The sequence below is a fragment of the Salmo salar genome, chromosome ssa20, assembly GCF_905237065.1.
Source record: "Salmo salar chromosome ssa20, Ssal_v3.1, whole genome shotgun sequence".
NCBI classification, from domain to species: domain Eukaryota; kingdom Metazoa; phylum Chordata; class Actinopteri; order Salmoniformes; family Salmonidae; genus Salmo; species Salmo salar.
This window is the reverse complement of record NC_059461.1, coordinates 71,027,533-71,049,552: the sequence shown is the minus strand read 5'-3', so window position 1 is coordinate 71,049,552 and position 22,020 is coordinate 71,027,533. Positions and strand designations below refer to the sequence as shown.

The 22,020-nt window shown below is 42.3% G+C and overlaps 1 protein-coding gene across 13 annotated transcripts in view; it reads left to right on the top strand.

Moving 5' to 3' along the window:
• Positions 1–22,020, top strand: part of LOC106581247 (unconventional myosin-XVIIIa) — a 182,775-nt gene that overhangs the window by 103,218 nt on the left and 57,537 nt on the right. For all 13 annotated transcript variants that reach the window (XM_014163171.2, XM_014163170.2, XM_014163169.2 and 10 more), the window contains 10 exons: positions 1,646–1,819; positions 2,148–2,238; positions 2,644–2,836; positions 3,167–3,253; positions 5,002–5,303; positions 5,420–5,606; positions 10,477–10,684; positions 10,813–10,922; positions 14,755–14,820; positions 18,601–18,729. In XM_014163171.2, the coding sequence (XP_014018646.2) occupies positions 1,646–1,819; positions 2,148–2,238; positions 2,644–2,836; positions 3,167–3,253; positions 5,002–5,303; positions 5,420–5,606; positions 10,477–10,684; positions 10,813–10,922; positions 14,755–14,820; positions 18,601–18,729 (1,547 nt within the window). The remainder of the gene's footprint in view (positions 1–1,645; positions 1,820–2,147; positions 2,239–2,643; positions 2,837–3,166; positions 3,254–5,001; positions 5,304–5,419; positions 5,607–10,476; positions 10,685–10,812; positions 10,923–14,754; positions 14,821–18,600; positions 18,730–22,020) is intronic.

The following is a 22,020-nucleotide window of genomic DNA, read 5'->3' as shown; positions in this document are numbered from 1 at the left end:
GAAGATACTGTAGCCGTATTTGGTAAAAGATCAAGTCCATATTATGGCAAGAACAGCTCAAATAAGCAAAGAGAAACGACAGTCCATCATTACTTTAAAACTTTGAAAGTTTCTTCAACTGCAGTCACAAAAACATCAAGCACTCTGATGAAACTGGCTCTTATGAGGACCGCCACAGGAAAGGAAGACCCAGAGTTACCTCTGCTGCAGAGGATAAGTTCATTAGATTTACCAGACTCAGAAATTGCAGCACAAATAAATGCTTCACAGTGTTCAAGTAACAGACACATCTCAACATCAACTGTTCAGAGGAGACTGCGTGAATCAGACCTTCATGGTCAAATTGGTGTAAAGAAACCACTACTAAAGGACACTAATAATAATAAGAGTCTTGCTTGGGCCAAGAAACACGAGCAATGGAGATTAGACCAGTGGAAATCTATCCTTTGGTCTGATGAGTCCAAATTTGAGATTTTTGGTTCCAACCGCCGTGTCTTTGAGTTGGTGAACGGATGATATCTGCATGTATGGTTCCCACCGTGAAGCATGGAGGAGAAGTTGTGATGGTGTGGTGGTGCTGGTGACTCTGTCTGTGATATATTTAGAATTTAAGGCACACTTAACCAGCATGGCTACCACAGCATTCTGCAGTGATATGCCATCCCATCTGGTTTGTGCTCAGTGGGACTATCATTTGCTTTTCAACAGGACAATGACCCAACACACCTCCAGGCTATGTAAGGGCTATTTGACCAAGAAGGAGAGTGTTGGAGGGCTGCATCAGATGACCTGGCCTCCACAATCACCCGACCTTAACCCAATTGAGATGGTTTGGGATGAGTTGGACTGCAGAGTGAAGGAAAAGCAGCCAACAAGTGCACAGCATATGTGGAAACTATTTCAAGACTGTCAGAAAAGCATTCCAGGTGAAACTGGTTGAGAGAATGCCAAGAGTGTGCAAAGCTGTCATCAAGGCAAAGGGTGGCTACTTTGAAGAATTTCAAATATAAAATAATTTTTTGGTCACTACATGATTCCATTTGTTATTTCATAGTTTTGATGTAGAAAATATAAAAAATAAAGAAAATCCCTTGAATGAGTAGGTGTGTCCAAACTTTTGACTGGTACTGTTTATATATTTTTTAGCAAGCTAGCATCACAATATTGAATGAAATGCCGAAAATGCAGCAGTGTTGATTAAATGTGACACTTCACGGCCACCGGAGTATGACACGTGACTACAGTTTGGATTGAATTGTGGGTCATATCAACCCCACAAGTGATCAAAGTTCTTAACATGCTCCCTCAAGCTAAATCGAAGGTTGAGGATCTGGTTTTGATGGGGATTCCCCCAAGGGAAAGTGGCTAGCGCGAGGGCTGAGGGCGTAAAGTATTTTGACTGCAGACATGGAGTTGTTTGTTAGCGTTTATTAACATACCTTTATTGTGATAGAAAAACACTATGCTCCAACCAACTTAGCCATAAAAGCAATGTGTTTATCATTGAGCTACAGTATGGAAGAGATCATTGAGTTAATTCTAATAGCCTGTTATTAGGGGTGCAAATATTATTTTTCTGCAAAGGCTGGGTTGGGCACAAGCTTTTGCAGTTGAAAGTTCTGAAACTTCTGTCCCTGGTCCCCAGCTGGCCGTAAGCAGTTTGCCCATCATGAGTGGGCCCAGAAGGCAGCCTACCTGCTGGGCTGCACCCTGGAGGAGCTCTCCTCTTCCATCTTCAAGCACCAGGCCAAGGGGCCCATGCAGAGGTCCACCTCCTTCCGTGGGGGGCCCGACGAGGCCGGCGCAGGAGACAGCTCGGGTAAGGGACCTTCAGAGACCACCAGTCTCCAATATGAAGTTGAATGAAATAAATAGAATACAATGAGAAACTAAAGGCTATGGATGTGCTTTTTATCTCATAACTCCTTTTCTCTCTCTCTCTCTCTCTCTCTCTCTCTCTGTCTCTCTCTGTCTCTCTCTGTCTCTCTCTCTCTCTGTCTCTCTCTGTCTCTCTCTGTCTCTCTCTCTGTCTCTCTCTCTCTCTCTCTCTCTCTCTCTCTCTCTCTCTCTGTCTCTCTCTGTCTCTCTCTGTCTCTCTCTCTGTCTCTCTCTCTCTCTCTCTCTGTCTCTCTCTCTCTCTCTCACAGGCTCTAAGATCACAGCCCTGGATTGTCTGGAGGCCATGGCTTCAGGCCTGTACTCAGAGCTCTTCACCCTCGTTATCTCCCTTGTCAACAGGTCTGTCGGCTCATCTATCTGTTTTCCTCTTTCTCATATTTATTTATCTCCATTTTCCTCTGTTTTTTGTCACTCCCTCCCTCTTTCAGTCCTCCCTCTCTCTTTCAGTCCTCCTTCTCTCTTTCAGTACTCCCTCTCTCTTTGTCCTCCTTCTCTCTTTGTCCTCCCTCTCTCTTTCAGTCCTCCCTCTCTCTTTCAGTCCTCCCTCTCGCTCTCTGCATTTATACGTTTTGCTCTAACCCATGTCTGTCTGTCTGTCTGTCTGTCTGTCTGTCTGTCTGTCTGTCTGTCTGTCTGTCTGTCTGTCTGTCTGTCTGTCTGTCTGTCTGTCTGTCTGTCTGTCTGTCTGTCTGTCTGTCTGTCTGTCTGTCTGTCTGTGTTCTGATCCTTTGTATCGTGTGTCAGAGCTCTGAAGTCCAGTCAGCACTCACTGTGCTCTCTGCTCATCGTGGACACACCGGGTTTCCAGAACCCTCGCATGGCCAAGCGCCAGCGCGGTGCCACCTTCGAGGAGCTGTGCCACAACTATGCCCAGGAGCGCCTGCAGACCCTGTTCCACGAACGCACCTTTGTACAGGAGCTGGAGAGATATAAGGAGGTGCAGAGATATACAGAGATATACAACACTGACAAATACCTTCACCATTACATAGTAGAAGTATTCTTACTAACAAGGATTTAAACTCTCAAACCCTCTCCCTCTCTTTTCAAACTTCCCAAAAGAGATGTCTGTCTGGAAAGAAAATCATAAATGACATTAACATACCTGTATTGTTTTAGTGTGAAAACAATATAGGACGTCAGATTTAGCTTTTCTGATTGTAATGTCATTGTTGTCAGAATGTGTAATTCTATAGACTCTTACATAAGCGGATCTGAAAATCACTGACTCCAATCACACCTAACCAACCCCTCTGTTCCCATCTAGGAAAACATAGAGCTTGCATTAGATGACATAGAGTCCAGTACCTCAATGTCTGTAGCAGCTATAGACCAAGCATCTACTCAAGCGCTGGTAAGGAGAATCTCTCTGTGCCTCTTTTGCTTGTACAGTATCAGGAGTGGACTTTAACTTGGATTGCATCCTGCTATGAGCGTCAAGTGGGGTTAAACACAGTCTTACTTACTCTTACTCTTATCCTTCTTTGCTCCCCTCATTCAAATTGAGTCTTGAACTTCTTGACTCAGACAAATTACTGTGTGTAAGCCATGTCAAGCTTATTACCTCCATCCAATTAACTTGGCTTTTGATTGTTTGTTCTTTTGTTTTTATTTATTTTTTATCCTAGCAATTTATTTTTTATAATTCATATCACATCATCAAATTCATTAATTGCAGTCAAGTTTGATTATTTTCCCCCTCGATGAGTTGAGAGCCCTTTTCAGACAGGGTTGGCTTCTAATTCAGTTTATTTATGAGATGACTCTGCATGGCACGCACTCTTAACAGAAATGTGTTGCATTGATGTGTATTGGCCCGCGAAAGTGACGTTTACCATAATTAGATCAACAGTGAATGAGGATGGGGTCACACAGGAATTGATGGAAAAGTTGAGACAAAAGTAAATAACTGTTTTGTGTTAGTGTGTGTGTGCGGGTTTGCGGGTGTGTGTATGAATGAATGAGTGCACACAGGGCCAAACACGGCTATAAGTCAGACAAGCAAACAAACAGCATTGAAACAGCGGCAGACTTATTGGAAACCAGCTCAAACTCCCCAAAAATGACATCAAGAAAAGAACAACAGAGCTATAGATCTAGATGAAGAGCGCCTGACAAAATGCAATATTAGAATCCAAGTTATATCCACAGGTCATCCACCTCCAGCCTGCAGTGTCAAATACTGTAAAGGCATAGGATCGTTCTGAGAGGTTCTGATCTCTCATCTCTCTGAAAAGGATCTGAGATTTACTTGACTTGGTAATTAATTAGTTGACTGCTGCCAACACAGTACAACATATCTGCAGTGCTTCGAGCAGTTGAATAATTAAATTGGCCAAAACAAAAGGCTATAGTTTCAGTAGCTTGTGAAGTAGCCCTGCCTGCACCTCCCTTCATCCACAGAGAGATGTAATGAGTCCACCAAAGAGGAGTCTACACTCTCACATGGACTAATAACACAATTCATTATCTAAGTGGACTGTCAGAGAGCAAGGTTTCTAAATGCTCCACTGCCCAGGAGTGGATTTTAATACCAGCTCTATAATGAGGAAGCCATGGGCAAAGACTCATCTCGCTTATAGCTTCTTATTTACCAAAACGTTATGATTGCCATTACAAAATGACATGTTTTGTTACAGAAATGTACAACAGAGATGTTGAATCATATTAGGCCGTTTGAACACTGCTGGTGCATAAGGAGAAGTTTCTACATGTGTCACAGCTAAGCAGGTGTAATGGTATGGCAACACTGGGCCAGGGATAAAGGCCGTGTTGGGACATTTAAACCATGAGTAAATAAATAGGAGACACTAGGTTGCTTTATTGGTTTTGGAGAGTGTTGTTGTGTATGGAGTTAACAATGTCATGATTGGATGGATGAGAGGAGCCGTGGATGACTGGTGGAGTGGAGATGGGTGAGCGTCTCTGTGCTGTGGTGGTCTAATGTGAGTGTCTGAGGTGATTGTGAAAGCTGCACCTGCATGTTGGACTGAGCTGTGGACCTAAGCTTTCTGCACAGCTGCTTCACTTGTGTTTGTGTTAGACTCAAGTGATAGATCCCCACCTCTCTAACCTGTGTGTGTGTTCCTGTGGGGCTCCCAGGTGCGCACCCTGGCGAGGACAGATGAAGCTCGAGGTCTGCTGTGGCTGATGGAGGAGGAGGCTGTGCAGCCAGGGGGCTCTGAGGACACTCTGCTGGAGAGACTCTTCAGTTACTACGGCCCTGACCAGGGGGACAACAAGGGACACGCCCTGCTCCTGAAGAGCGACAAGCCGCATCACTTCCTGTTGGGCCACAGCCACGGGACGGACTGGGTGGAGTATGATGCTCAGGGTTGGCTGAGCCACGCCAAGCAGAACCCTGCCTCCCAGAACGCTGCCACTCTGCTGCAGGACTCACAGAAGTACGCATTTAATTCACTGATTGTTCTCCATAGTAGCACTTTACAAAGAAAATATACTTACCTATTTGTCTCTGTCTCTCGCTCTTTCTCTGTCTGTCTGTCTCTCTCTCTAACAGGAAGAACATTAGCAGTCTGTTCTCTAGTCGTAGTGGAGGGCCCACAGTGCTGTCTGGTTCTATCGCAGGGTTGGAGGGGGGATCTCAGCTGGCCCTCCGCAGAGCCACTAGCATGAGGAAGACCTTCACAACCGGCATGGCCGCCGTCAAGAAGAAGAGCCTCTGCATCCAGATCAAACTGCAAGTGGTGAGTGTAGAGTCTTTTCTCAAGGTTTCTTCCTACCTCTTTGAGAGGGTTTAAGTCCGAGTTTCTCTTAGGAACTTTGTATGACAATTAAGCGTTATACAAATATAATTACAGTCAGGTCCAAAAATATTTGGACATTGACCAAGTTATTATCATGAGCTGAGCTGAAAGTGCATCCTTTCAGCTTTAATTTAAGGGTATGTACATCCAAATCGGGTGAACGGTGTAGGAATTACAACACTTTCTGAATGTGGTCCCCCCAATTTTAAGGGCTCAAAAGTAAATTGGACAAACTAACATAATTATAAATTAAATTGTGACTTTTAGTATTGGTTGCAAATCCTTTGCAGTCAATGACTGCCTGAAGTCTGGAACCCATAGTCATCACCAGATGCTGGGTTTCTTCCCTGGTGAAGCTTTGCCTGGCCTTTACTGCAGCTGTCTTCAGTTCCTGCTTGTTCTTGGGGCGTTTTGCCTTCGGCAAGTGAAATGCCTGCTCAATTGGATTCAGGTCAAGTGATTAACTTGGCCATTGCAGAACATTCCACTTCTTTGCCTTAAAAAAGTATTAGGTTGCTTTCGCAGTTTGCATCGGGTCATTGTCCATCTGCACTGTGAAGCGCCATCCAATGAGTTTTGAAGCATTTGGCTGAATCTGAGCAGATAATATAGCCCTAAACACTGCTTTTGTCAGCAATCACATCATCAATAAATACAAGAGAACCAGTTCCATTGGCAGCCATACATGCCCACACCATAACACTACCTCCACCATGCTTCACAGATTAGGTGGTATGCTTTGGATCATGAGCAGTTCCTTCCCTTTTCCATACTTGTCTCTTCCCATCATTCTGGTACAAGTTGATATTTGTCTCATCTGTCCATAGGATGTTGTTCCAGAACTCTATAGGCTTTTTAGATGTTGTTTGGCAAACTCTAATCTGTTTTTCCTGTTTTTGAGGCTTACCAATGGTTTACATCTTGTGGTAAACCGTCTGTATTTACTCTGGTGAAGTCTTCTCGATTGTTGATTTTGACACAGATACGCCTACCTCCTTCAGGGTGTTCTTGATCTGGCCAACTGTTGTGAAGGGGTTTTTCTTCACTAGGGAAAGAATTCTTCTGTCATCCACCACAGTTGCTTTCTGTGGTCTTCCGGGCCTTTTGGTGTTCCTGAGCTCACCAGTGCGTTCTTTCTTTTTAAGAATGTACCAAATAGTTGATTTGGCCACACCTATTGTTTTTGCTGTCTCTCTGTTGGGTGTATTTCGATTTTTCAGCCTAATGATGGCTTGCTTCACTGGCAGTGACAGCGCTTTGGGCTTCATATTGAGTGTTAACCTCTATGGGCTAGGTGGCACGTCACCGTCCCACTCTATTCAACAACCAGTGGAACAGCGTGGTGCGAAATACAAAAACCTAAAGAATTCAATAATTTCAATTTTTCAAACATACGACTATTTTACACCATTTTAAAGATAAGACTCTCATTAATCTAACCACATTATCCAATTTCAAAAAGACTTTACAGCGAAAGCAAAACATTAGATTATGTTAGGAGAGTACATAGCCCAAAATAATCACACAGCCATTTTCCAAGCAAGCATATATGTCACAGAAACCCAAAACACAGCTAAATGAAGCACTAACCTTTGATGATCTTCATCAGATGACACTCCTAGGACAGTATGTTATACAATACATGCATGTTTTGTTCAATCAAGTTCATATTTATATCAAAAAACTGCTTTTTACATTGGCGTGTGATGTTCAGAAAATGTATCCCCACCGAAAACTTCCGGTGAATTTACTAAATGACTCATCATAAACGTTGACAAAATACATAACAATTATTTAAAGAATTATAGATACAGAACTCCTTTATGCAATGGCTATGTCAGATTTTAAAATAGCTTTTCGGCGAAAGCACATTTTGCAATATTCTGAGTACATAGCTCAGCCATCACGGCTAGCTATTTTGACACCCGCCAACTTCAGGGCACACTAAACTCAGAATTAGTATTAGAAAAATGGTATTACCTTTGCTGATCTTCGTCAGAATGCACTCCCAGGACTGCTACTTCCACAAGAAATGTTGTTTTTGTTCCAAATAATCCATAGTTATGTCCAAATACCTCCGTTTTGTTTGTGCGTTCAGGTCACTATCCAAAGGGTAACGCGCGAGCGCATTTCGAGACAAAAAAAATCCAAATGTTCCATTACCGTACTTAGAAGCATGTCAAACGCTGTTTAAAATCTATTTTTATGGTATTTTTCTCGTAAAATAGCGATAATATTCCAACCGGACAATAGTGTATTCATTCAAAGAGGAAAAGAAAAACAGCGTGGTCTCGTGAATGCGCATATCCAATCTCTTAGTCACCAGGCAGACGACTGACAAACTGAGCTAACATACTCTGCCCAGAGACAGGAGACTCCTCAATCCGCTTTCTGAAGGCTTTAGAGAGCCAATGGAAGCCTTAGAAAGTGCTACGTAACCCCAGAGATACTGTAGTTTCGAAAGGGACTAGAAAGAAGAACTACAAATTCTCAGACAGGCCACTTCCTGCTTGGAACTTTCTCAGGTTTTTGCCTGCCATATGAGTTCTGTTATACTCACAGACACCATTCAAACAGTTTTAGAAACTTCAGAGTGTTTTCTATCCAACTCTACTAATAATATGCATATTCTCGTTTCTGTGTTACCAGTTTAAATCGGGTACGTTTTTTATCCGGCCGTGAAAATACTGCCCCCTAGCCCAGACAGGTTAACAGCAACAGATTCCAAATGCAAATGCCAAAAATCAACTCAAGACCTTTTATCTGCTTACTGTAAATTAACTAATGAGGGAATAACATACACCTGGCCATGGAACTGCTGAGCAGCCAATTGTCCAATTACTTTTGGTCCCTTAAAAAGGGGGGACCACATATAAAAAGTGCTGCATTTCCTACACCGTTCACCTGATTTGGATGTAAATACCCTCAAATTAAAGCTGATTTCAGCTCATATTCATTATTTAATTTCAATTTCAATATGCTATGATAGACAGCTAAAATAATAATAACTTGGTCATTTTCCAAATATATATGGACTGACTGTACAGTGCCTTGCAAAAGTATTCATCCCCCTTGGTGTTTTTCCTATTTTGTTGTATTACAACTTGTAATTTAAATGGATTTTTATTTGGATTTCATTTTAATGGACATACACAAAATAGTCCAAATTGGTGAAGTGAAGTGAAATGAAAAAAAGAACTTGTTTAAAAGATGTTTTAAAAAATGTAAAATGGATAAGTGGTGCATTTAAATGTATTCAGCCCCTTTGCTATGAAGCCCCAAAATAAGATCTGATGCAACCAATTACCTTCAGAAGTCACATAATTAGTTAAATAAAGTCCACCTGTGTGCAATCTAAGTGTCACATGATCTGCCACATGATCTCAGTATATATACACCTGTTCTGAAAGGCCCAAGAGTCTTCAACACCACTAAGCAAGTGGCACCACCAAGCAAGTGGCACCATGAAGACCAAGGAGCTCTCCAAACAGGCCAGGGACAAAGTTGTGGAGAAGTACAGATCAGGGTTGGGTTCTAAAAAAATATCTGAAACTTTGAACATCCCATGGAGCACCATTAAATCCGTTATTAAAAAATGGAAAGAATATGGCACCACAACAAACCTGCCAAGAGAGGGCCGCCCACCAAAACTCACAGACCAGACAAGGAGGGCATTAATCAGAGAGGCAACAAAGAGACCAAAGATAACCCTGAAGGAGCTGCAAAGCTCCATCGCGGAGATTGGAGTATCTGTCCATAGGACCACTTTAAGCCGTACACCCCACAGAGCTGGGCTTTACAGAAGAGTGGCCAAAAAAAACGTTGCTTAAGAAAAAAATAAGCAAACACATTTGTTGTTCGCCAAAAGGCATGTGGGAGGCTCCCCAAACATATGGAAGAAGGTACTATGGTCAGATGAGACTAGAATTGAGCTTTTTGACCATCAAGGAAAACGCTATATCTGGCGCAAACACAACACCTCCCATCACCCCAAGAACACCATCCCCACAGTGAAGCATGGTGGTGGCAGCGTCATGCAGTGGGGATGTTTTTCATCAGCAGGGACTGGGAAACTGGTCAGATTTGAAGGAATGATGGATGGTGCTAAATACAGGGAAATTCTTGAGGGAAACCTGTTTCAGTCTTCAAGAAATTTGAGACTGGGACAGAGGTTCACCTTCCAGCAGGACAATGACCCTAAGCATACTGCTAAAGCAACACTTGAGTGGTTTAAGGGGAAACATTTAAATGTCTTGGAATGGCCTAGTCAAAGCCCAGACCTCAATCCAATTGAGAATCTGTGGTATGACTTAAAGATTGCTGTACACCAGCAGAACCCATCCAACTTGAAGGAGCTGGAGCAGTTTTGCCTTGAAGAATGGGCAACAATCCCAGTGGTTAGATGTGCCAAGCTTATAGAGACATACCCAAGAGACTTGCAGCTGTAATTGCTGCAAAAGGTGGCTCTACAAAGTATTGACTTTGGGGGCATGAATAGTTATGCATGCTCAAGTTCTGTTTTTTTTTGTGTGTCTTATTTCATGTTTGTTTCACCCCAAAAACATTTTGCATCTTCAAAGTGGTAGGCATGTTATGTAAATCAAATGATACAAACCCCTCCAAAATCAATTTTAATTCCAGGTTGTACGGCAACAAAATAGGAAAAATGCCAATGGGGTGAATACTTTCGCAAGCCACTGTATATAAACATTTATATTTATACATGCAAATGTGTACAAACTTGAGTCTTTGTTTTTATGCTTGTGTGTGAGTGGCAATGCTTTAACTCCCTGTCCTCTTGTTTCTCCAGGATGCTCTGCTGGACACGGTGCGCAGGTCCAGAGTTCACTTTGTCCACTGCCTACTGCCCAAGGCAGATGCGGTGGGGGTGGGTGGGGAGCCGCGTGTGGCCCACGGAGAAAGCTGCGACTCAGGCCTCATGCAGCTGGATGTGGGCCTTCTGAGGGCTCAGCTCCGTGGATCGAAGCTTATTGACGCTCTGCGCATCTACAGGCAAGGTAGGACTGGACACCACACAAGTCAAGCTGAGTCATGGACATTTTCCCCCTTAATTCTTCCTATTGAATTGTGTAATTAATCAAAATTATTAAATAAATGTTGACCTTGTGTTGTCTTTTCCAAAAAGGATACCCTGATCACATGGTGTTCTCTGAATTCCGTCGCCGCTTCGATGTGCTGGCACCCCACCTGACCAAAAAGCACGGACGCCACTACATCGTCACAGACGAGAAGCGGGTGAGTGTCGAGGCGTTCCCTCCACCTCGTAAACGAGTGATAATATAAAAGCCTCCCTCTCTTCTCCCCCTCCCTCCCTCCCCCCTCCTAGATCTGCTCGTGTGTAATTAATTATGATTACACTGGTTGGCAGCATATGGCTGGTGTGCTGATTATTTACGTGCAGCACAGAGAGCTCTCTCGCTCTCTCTAACTCTGTCCTCCCCTTCATCTCTTCTTCCGCTCTCTCTGTCTTCAGTACCAACTCTATAGTGTAATAGTAAAAAAAACTATGTAGCTGGAATTGAAGAAATGGAATAGACAGTATCTTGGCTGAAATGTGTTATTTTCATTGTTGTGTAAGGAGGTTGTGTTTTTGAAGTAGGGCAGTTAAAGAGGTCCTCTGTCACAGCTAAAACATACAGTGAGCTATGGAAGAGTTAAAGAGGAAACAAGACTCCTTGGAGACATGCAAAGGAAGAATAGCCTGTTCCGAAATAATTAATGGGCAAAAAGGTACTTCATTCTCTGTGAATAGACAGACAGAGAGGGAATTATAGAGAACTCAAACAAAGCCCTCTCTCTCAGAGTTGGAAGCCTGTCTGTCACTTCCTCTTAGCTTGGGCTGTATGGCTGTGTTACTGTAGCTGTTTTACTGTAGCTGTGTTACTGTGGCTGTGTTACTGTGGCTGTGTTACTGTAGCTGTGTTACTGTAGCTGTGTTACTGTAGCTGTGTTACTGTGGCTGTTTTACTGTAGCTGTGTTACTGTAGCTGTGTTACTGTAGCTGTGTTACTGTAGCTGTTTTACTGTAGCTGTGTTACTGTAGCTGTGTTACTGTGGCTGTGTTACTGTAGCTGTGTTACTGTAGCTGTTTTACTGTAGCTGTTTTACTGTGGCTGTGTTACTGTAGCTGTTTTACTGTAGCTGTGTTACTGTAGCTGTTTTACTGTAGCTGTTTTACTGTAGCTGTTTTACTGTGGCTGTTTTACTGTAGCTGTGTTACTGTAGCTGTGTTACTGTAGCTGTGTTACTGTAGCGGTTTTACTGTAGCTGTGTTACTGTAGCTGTTTTACTGTAGCTGTTTTACTGTAACTGTTTTACTGTAACTGTGTTACTGTAGCTGTTTTACTGTAGCTGTTTTACTGTAGCTGTGTTACTGTAGCTGTGTTACTGTAGCTGTGTTACTGTGGCTGTGTTACTGTAGCTGTTTTACTGTAGCTGTGTTACTGTGGCTGTAGTGACTTCATCCTCCACTGAGCCTGTTTACCTACCAGGCTCAGTACTCCTGCTGAGATCCTCTCTGTCAAAAGTCCTTTAAGTAACTGTCCACTTTTAAAAGTTAATATTATTTTAGCTCAAACCCAAATAATGCGGTTGACTCATCCTATACTCGTATTTGTGGCCAAACCATAAATAAAATAAATACTTTTAAAAAAAACACCTCATACAGGCTGTTTAAAAAATGCTTGCTATTTCCTCTGAGAGGATGTCATTCTCCTGAGGAGGATGAGCTGGCCAATCAGTGGGCTACTCGTATGAATACTTTTAATGACCAGTATACACCCACACCATTCTGTTGTTGGGAGGAGAACACAGAAAAGCTGCTTTTTAACATAGTTTCTTCAAAAAAATTGTAATAAAATATTTCACTCATATTATAATTCATTCTAGGTCATATTTCATTGAAATCTGGAAACACTGGACAGTTACTTTAAAACAGCTAATTCAGTTCAACTCCCTCCCTCCCCCTTGAGGCTACGGCTATCTTCCAACTTAACTTTGTACTCAAACTTTAAAGACCCTCCTCCACTACAGAGACTGATTTAGATACAGTACACAGTCCATATTTAGACTTCTGTCACAGAAGTGACCTGAATCAAATCAAATTTTATTTGTCACATGCGCCTATATACAACAGGTGTAGATCTTACCATGAAATGCTTACTTACTAGCCCTTAACCAACAATGCAGTTAAGAAAATATAATTACGTCCCACCTGCGGGACACAGCCAGTGAAATATCAGGGCGGAAAATTCAAAAACAACAAAATGTCATAATTCAACTTTCTCAAACATACGACTATTTTACACCATTTTAAAGATACACTTCTCGTTAATCTAACCACATTGTCCGATTTCAAAAAGGCTTTACAGCGAAAGCAAAACATTAGATTATGTTAGGAGAGTACATAGACAAAAATAATCACACAGCCATTTTCCAAGCAAGGACATGTGTCAATAAAACCCAAAAACAGCGAAATTAAGCACTAACCTTTGACGATCTTCATCAGATGACACTCCTAGGACATTATGTTACACAATACATGTATATTTTGTTCGATAAAGTTCATATTTATATCCTAAAACAGCATTTTACATTGGCGCGTGATATTCAGAAAATGTATTCCCATCAAAACGACCGGTGAATGTGCACATCAATTTACAAAAATACTCATCATAAACGTTGAAAAAGTACACAACAATTATTTTAAGAATTATAGATAGACTACTCCTTTATGCAACCGCTGTGTCAGATTTTAAAATAGCTTTACGGAGAAAGCACATTTTTCAATATTCTGAGTACATAGCTCAGCCATCACGGCGAGCTATTCAGACACCCGCCAAATTCGGGCAACCTAAACTCAGAATTAGTATTAGAAATATTGTATTACCTTTGCTGATCTTCGTCAGAATGCACTCCCAGGACTACTACTTCCACAAGAAATGTTGTTTTTGTTCCAAATAATCCATATTTATGTCCAAATACCTCAGTTTTGTTCGTGCGTACAGATCACTTATCCAAAGGCATAACGCGCGAGCGCGGAACGAGAGACGAAAAGTCCAAATGTTCCATTACCGTACTTAGAAGCATGTCAAACGCTGTTTAAAATCAATCTTTATGGTATTTTTAACGTAAATTTGCGATAATATTCCAACCGGACAATAGCATACTCATTCAAGAAGAAAAAGAAGGAGGGGCGCGCTCGCGGGACCGAGCATATCCAATCCCTTTGTTGCCAGGCAGACCACTCAGTAACTGAGCTCCTATACTGTGCCCAGTAACAGGAAAATGCTCAAACCACTTTCTGAAGGCTTTAGACAGCCAATGGAAGCCTTAGGAAGTGCAACGTCACCCCACAGACACTGGAGCTTCGATAGAGAATCAAAAGAAGAACTACAATTCCCAGACTTTTCACTTCCTGCTTGGATTTTTCTCAGGTTTTTGCCTGCCATATGAGTTCTGTTAAACTCACAGACACCATTCAAACAGTTTTAGAAACTTCAGAGTGTTTTCTATCCAAATCTACTAATAATATGCACATTCTAGTTTCTGGGTAGTAACCTGTTTAAATTGGGTATGTTTTTCATCCGGCCGTGAAAATACTGCCCCCTAGCCCAGACAGGTTAAGAAAATATTTACTAAATAAACTAAAGTAAAAAATGTATTTAAAAAAAGTAACAATAAAATAACAATAACGAGGCTATATACAGGGGGTACCGGTACCGAGACCATGTGCAGGGGTACAGGTTAGTCAAGGTAATTTGTACATGTAAGTAGGGGTAAAGTGACTATGCATAGATAATAAACAGTGAGTAGCAGCAGTGTAAAAACAAAGAGACATGGAGGTTACAGATAGCTAGCTTGGTGCCTTAGCTGTAGCTTTGTTCACTGGTTGTTTTGGTCTGCAGTCTCCTGTTGAATAGACTGATGTTAGGGGACCGTGCCTGTTGCTATGACGCTATGTGCAGTCCTTTGGGGCGACGACAGAGGGGAGCTGACTTTACCAAAGCACTGTCTGTCTGTTTGTCCGTTCTCTTCATTGATCTGTCTGTCCATCTGTTTGTTTCAGGCTGTGGAGGAGCTGTTGGAGTCTCTGGACTTGGAGAACAGCAGTTACCACATGGGTCTGAGCAGGGTAAGTAACACACACACACACACACACACACACACACACACACACACACACACACACACACACACACACGAACAACCCACACACAGACACTGCATCTCAAAACACACATTATCTATGTCTCAAAACTTAAGAGAACTTACATTAGGAGAGAATATGTAAACTAATAATGAACTATGTATAAACCATTAATAAATGCTTCGGAAAAGGGTTATGACAAGTGACACTGACAATAAGTGTGAAGGCTTAGCACAGTCTAAATCAGGCCCTAGGTGTTCTGTCTCTGCCTGGGAGCAGTGATAGAAAACGTACCCAATTTTCATACTTGAGTAAAAGTAAAGATACTTTAAAAGAAAATGACTCAAGTAACAGTGAAAGTCACCCAGTAAAATACTACTTGAGTAAAAGTAAAAAAGTATTTGGTTTTAAATGTACTTAAGTATCAAATGTATGAATCATTTTAAATCACCAGACCACACGATTTTCTTGTTTTTTAAATTTACGGATAGCCAGGGGCACAGATCAATACTCAGACACAATTTACAAACTAAACATTTATGTTTAGTGAGTCTGCCGGATCAGAGGCTGTAGGGATGACCAGGGATGTTCTCTTGATAGGTGCTGTAACGAGTGCTCTGAGAGTTGGGAAGCAAGTTCAGGAAGTGAGTGTTTTAATAAATAAACGTAACATAATACAAAACAAGAAAACACAAACAATGCACAGACATGTCACAGAAACAGAATCAATAACGCCTGGGGAAGGAACCAAAGGGAGTGACATACAGTGCCTTGCAAAAGTATTCATCCCCCTTGGCGTTTTTCCTATTTTATTGCATTACAACCTGTAATTTAAGTAGATTTTTATATGGGTTTCATGTAATGGACATACACAAAATAGTCCAAATTGGTGACGTGAAATGAAAAACATTACTTGTTTCAAAAAATAAAAATAAATGGAAAATGGGTGGGGCATATGTATTCACCCCTTTGCTATGAAGCCCCTAAATAAGATCTGGTGCAACCAATTACCTTCAGAAGTCACATAATTAGTTAAAAAAAGTCCACCTGTGTGCAGTCTAAGTGTCACATTGCAACAAAATAGGAAAAATGCCAAGGGGGTGAATACTTTCTCAAGCCACTGTATATAGGGAAGGTAATCAGGGAAGTGATGGAGTCCAGGTGAGTCTGACACGCAGGTGCGCGTAATGATGATGACAGGTGTGCGCCATAATGAGCAGCCTGGTAACCTTGAGGCCAGAGAGGGAACACGCTTGACAAGTGCATAAATTAGACCATTTTCCTGTCCTGCTAAGCATTTATAATGTAACGAGTACTTTTGGGTGTCAGGAAAAATGTAAGCAGTAAAAAGTACATCATTTTATTTCGGAATGTACAGTAGTAGAGTAAAAGTTGTCAAAAATATATATAGTAAAGTCCAGATACCCCAAAAAACTAGAACTTCAAAGTATTTTTACTGAAGTACTTTACACCACTGCCTGGTATACCAGCTGTTTACCCAGCATGCCCTTCTCTCTGGAATCATGGGTCTGCCGCTGTGGCACTGGTTCCTGGCTGGGTCCCTGGGCTGGCAGCCTTTGTCTGTTAGTTGGCGGTTGGCGACACTGGGAGACAATTACCCCCAATTCTCTTCTGTTGCTCCCTGTAGCCATTGATTTTGGCATGCGATAGCTCTCTTTGTTTGTGGCGCTTCGTCGTGGCATGCCGATAACCCTCCACAAACACCAATCAGCACAGTGAGAGTCAAACCTTTCAAATGCAAAAGCAAGTCCAAAGGAAAAGACAGGCTGATAAATTGCTAATTAGCATAGGAGGCTTTTTCTGAATGTCTCCGGAATAGAGGACAGCGAGAAGTATTGTTCTGAAGTAAACAGTAGGAAAAGGGTGTTTAGGGAAGTTTGGCATTGGCTGTGTGTGTGTGTGTGTGTGTGTGTGTGTGTGTGTGTGTGTGTGTGTGTGTGTGTGTGTGTGTGTGTGTGTGTGTGTGTGTGTGTGTGTGTGTGTGCGTTCCTTCCCATCTCTCGTCATGCTGAGAAAAATGGACGACTGACAAAACAACAAGCCCAAGTGACCTCAGCCGACCTTTAGAGTTGCATTCAGAGACAAAGAGGTCCAATATGTTCCCCATGTTCCTTCGCCCACGCTGACAGTCATTGCTATGCAGAAGGTCATCCTGCTAGGGGGGAAGGCCTGTGTGACTGGGCCTTTTACTGTGACACGTCACATATCCCATTGGCGTTTCTCAGCGGTTGCATCACTAGCGGGTCGTGATGGTGGGCAGGAAAGTCACAGGCTGGAGAGTGTTCTCTCAGCTCCTCGTCATGATGTGATAGTGTGTCTGTGTTCTACTCAATCTACCGCATCGGAATAGGGAAAGCGGGATAACTGGTCAGTTGCACAACTGAATGCATTCAACTGAAACATGTCTTCCGCATTTAACCCAACCTCTCTGAATCAGAGGAGTGCGGGGGGCTCTCCTAATCAACATCCACGTCTTCGGCACCCGGGGAACAGTGGGTAAACTGCCTTGCTTAGGGGCAGAACGACAGATTTTTACCTTGTCAGCTTGGGGATTCGATCCAGCAACCTTCCAGTTACTGGCCCAACACTCTAATCACTAGGCTACCTGCCGCCCGTACAGTGTATGATAAGTCCTCTACGACTGACAATAGAGGATCAAACTCTATCCGATGTGCTATTCTCTGGAGGTAAAGACATCCCTCTGCAGTTGCACGCGCTGCCCTACGGCAGAGAAGTGTGGGTGTGTTGGTGCTGTGTGTTTTTACCGTGCCCAGCCCACTCCCTTCATGTGATATTTGCTTGGCTTTACACACACTTCCCTGAAAGCTCTGAGCTTTGATTGTCTGTGCAGGGTAGTGTTTTCTCTCATCCTGTGCCTCTGATAGAGGATAATAGGTGGTTAAGGGCCCTGGAGTACTGTGTTAGATCAATCCTGATGCATCATGATGAAATTGCTGCATAACACTACCACAGCTCTTATCTTGAGGAGCCGCTTGGTGAAATCTGAACAAAACACTCTGTGGACTAACCATCCCAATAGTTTTTTTGAGTTGAAGAAAACACAGTGCCTCTGACTAACTGGAGATGATGGCTAAATCCAAGAGAAGTTTCACCATAAACTTTCCCTGTCGTTTTAGAGTTTCCCCAGAAACGTCCTGTCTTTGTTAGTTTACTTTCTGTAACCGTGGCAGCCGCATGTGTTGCTAACACAAGGGAGTTTTAATGAGGATTTTGTGAAGTTAAGCATAGCTCTCCCGCTAACACTATTAGCATGCTAATGCAATTAGGCAGCATTCAAAGAGTTTGATGAGCTCTCAGCTCTGGCCTGAGAAACTGTAGAGAAGTCCACCAGCAGCTCCCCACCCAATCTCCCAGAGCAGATCAGAGAATGGAAATGACTAAAGTGTTTGAGGTAATCCAACTCAATTAAACGTCCGCACTGCTAATGCCATTGAAATGCAAAGTAAATGCAGGACGTGATGTAGTTGATATGCAATCCCTGAATTCCTGATGTATGGTTGCAGATTTTTAGGCGGATTCCAACTAGGCAACTTTGAATCATGTAAAAATGAATTAATGTAATTTTTCATTTGTAAGCCACAATGGCCCCAAACGAAAAAGTTGTATGTTTACTGTACTTCTATTCCATAGTATTGTGCAACCTTGCAGTCACACACACATGCTCCATGTCCGAGCATTAGTGTCATGATTAATCAGCATCTAACTGTCTCTCTCTCTCTCCAGGTGTTCTTCAGAGCGGGGACCCTGGCCAAACTGGAGGAGCAGAGGGACGTCCAGACCAGACGCAACATCACCATGTTCCAGGCTGCCTGCAGAGGATACCTGGCCAGACAGGCCTTCAAGAAAAGGAAGGTGAGTGAGCGCTCTCAACCCGGACAAGTAGTTCTTACCATCCCAAAGCCCAGCTCAGATTAGATGACAAAAGGAGCAAAACTGACTATAGATCAGTAAAACTGACCGTTTCTTGCTGCTCGACCACGTCACACAGTGCAGGTAGCTAACGCCTACACTCAAAGCTGATGCTTGTCATTGACAGTGAAGAGCTGTGTATCCTCCTGCTCCTCTGGGACCCCCACATCCCCACACCAGAACACACACACACACTCCCCCACATCCCCACACCAGAACACACACACACACACACTCCCTCACATCCCCTGAATCTACCCCGGCCAAACCCTCCCCTAACCTGGACGACTCTGGGCCAATTGTGTGCTGCACTATGGGATTCCCGATCACGGCCAGTTGTGATACAGCCCGGGATCGAACCAGGGTCTGTAGTGACGCCTCTAGCACTGAAATGCAGTGCCTTAAACCGCTGCGCCACTCGGGAGCCTGAAAACTGACCTTTGATCCACGTAGGGGTGATGAGGGTCAAAAAGAAAAGGACTGACAAATAATAGGACATAACTAGAGATGTTACCAAGTCATGACGGCAGTCAAATTCCACATGACCATTTAGTCACGGTAATTAGGCTTCTCCAAGCTCTGATGCTGGTCATTAGTAGCCTACCAAACTTGCTAACTGCCTGGTACTTAGCACTCTATTGTCCCTCTAATCATGCTGACATCAATACAAATGTTTTTGAAAATGTAATCAAACACTTCATGAGAGCCCATGAGCTCATGTTACGCAACATTTCTGTAGGCCACGCAATTGAGGAGAAAACAGAGTGATGGCCGCTAATAAAAAGACGAGGATCCCATCAGCTTTCTATAGGCTAGGCCTAGTATATTTATTTCTCAAATTTCCTAATATTAAGCACATTGCTTATATTTACAACGGGAGTATAGCCTACCTGGCTGGCATGAAAACAAACCACGGGGAAAAGCGTCCTCCATTCACTATTTAAGTGCATAGATGACATGTATTTTTCCCTGCCCCTGTTTCGATACAGGTGCATGATAATGGTCCATTCTAAATCAAAACAAATGTCACACATATTAATTAGTATTTGTAAAGACAAGATTAAATCAAGAATAGTCTGATGGGTGACAGTATTAGCCGATCACTTGTGAATGATATATTATCACTTGTGAATGATGCCGAGCATAAGAAACAATGCCTTTTTGTTGTTGACTTGTTCGAATCATAGTCGCACACCTCATGTAGCCTATATGTTTTAATAAGGTTTGTATCACAACTAAAGTGTCCCAAAAGCAAAAAATGTACAAGGGGTATAGAGCCTAACTATATAAGCAGCGTGTGAGTTTCACGTTTGACGAAGATCATTTTCACCATAATGCACCTTTATAATAAAAGCATTACATGCAGAATTGCGTTTCCGGTCACTTTTGATAATAGTGTTTTCTGCTAATGGAATATTTGCGTTTATAGGCTACTACCATGTACGCATTGCTGCGCTTCTAATGTGAAGAAATAGCCTAAAGTTTATCAACATTTTAAGCTAAACATTCTGATCTGTTGCGTTAGCCACATTGCATATAAAAGGTTTGTATTAATTTGGGATCTATCGCATCCCACAACTGTCCCAGACGGTTTGGAATATTTATTTATCGCACAGAATAAAATAGGTTGACTAATGTGCTGTGGGGGATAGTAGATTGACATAGGCTAGTGCTTTTGCTGTTCGTTAGGCCTACTCATCTTGTTGGCTGACGGAAAAATATCTGATATATGCACCTCGGAATTGTAGAAGGATGCGCGCAGTTGCATCTCCGATGTGTCTGTCTTAACTTGTAGCCTGTGAGAAAGACCCGATCACGTGACGGAGAGCCATGTGAGTCTGAGACGCTTCGGATTGCGCAGCACACTCTGGGAGAAGTGCAAAACGCAGCACTCCGGTCCGCAAAAGGCATGGATTTTTTAGGGTGCATTACGGCCACAAAGGGGATGTCTAATTGTGAATGAGAGACTGATGAAGTGTGTACGCGCAAAAAAACTAAGCAGAGCTCATGCCTTTCAAGCTACTTTTTTCAAATCATCATTAGTCGCTTCATGCAGCCTTAGAATGTATTAAAATCAAAACATATAGTCCAACGTTTGTAGAACAACTGAAGTTACATTTATAACTCTACATTAAGCATATAGGAATACCTATTTCGTTATTAACCTCTTGGGGCTAGGTGGGACGCTAGCGTGCCACCTGTGGTGCACTCCATCAACAGCAGGTGCATTTCAAGAGCGGCAAATTTGAATCCAAATAAATGTCAAAATTCAAATTTTTCAAAAATACAACTATGTTACACCATTTGAAAGATAAACATCTCCTTAATCTAACCACGTTTTACGATTTCAAAAAGGTTTTACGGCGAAAGCATAAATTTAGAGTATGTTAGGACAGTACATTTACAAGAGTTGTGTGTAATGTTTTGTCAAGTCAAAGACAGGGTCACCAAAACCATAAAACCAGCTAAAATGATACACTAACCTTTTACAATCTCCATCAGATGACACTCCTAGGACATTATGTTAGACAATGCATGCATTTTTAGTTCTATCAAGTTCATATTTATATACAAAAACAGCGTTTTACTATGGCATTGATGTTGAGGAAATCGTTTCCCTCCAATAACCGGCAGTCAAGTCAGCGTCACAAATTAAATAATTAAAATTAGAAAACATTGGTAAAATATTATATTGTCATTTAAAGAATTATAGATTTACATCTTTTGAACGCAATCAACTTGCCAGATTTAAAAATAACCTTACTGGGAAATCACACTTTGCAATAATCTGAGCACTGTGCCCAGAAAAATACGGCGTTGCGATACAGACTAGACGTCATGTTGGGGAGATCTAAAATCGAAAATACTATGTAAATAATCCATTACCTTTGATTCTCTTCATCAGATGTCACTTCCAGGTATCACAGGTCCATAACGAATGTAGTTTTGTTCAAAAAAGCTCATCATTTATGTCCAAAAATCTCCGTCTCGTTAGCACATGATGTAAGCCAGCCGGACTCTCGTCATGAACGAGGGGAAAAAATATATTTCCGTTCGTTCAAACATGTCAAACGTTGTATAGCATAAATCATTAGGGCCTTTTTAACCAGAACATGAATAATATTCAAGGTGGACGAATGCATAGCCTTTTATAACGTATTGGAACGAGGGTACCCAACATGAAGTAGCGCGCCAGGTGTCTAATGGGACATCACCGTTCCATGGCTCTTGTTC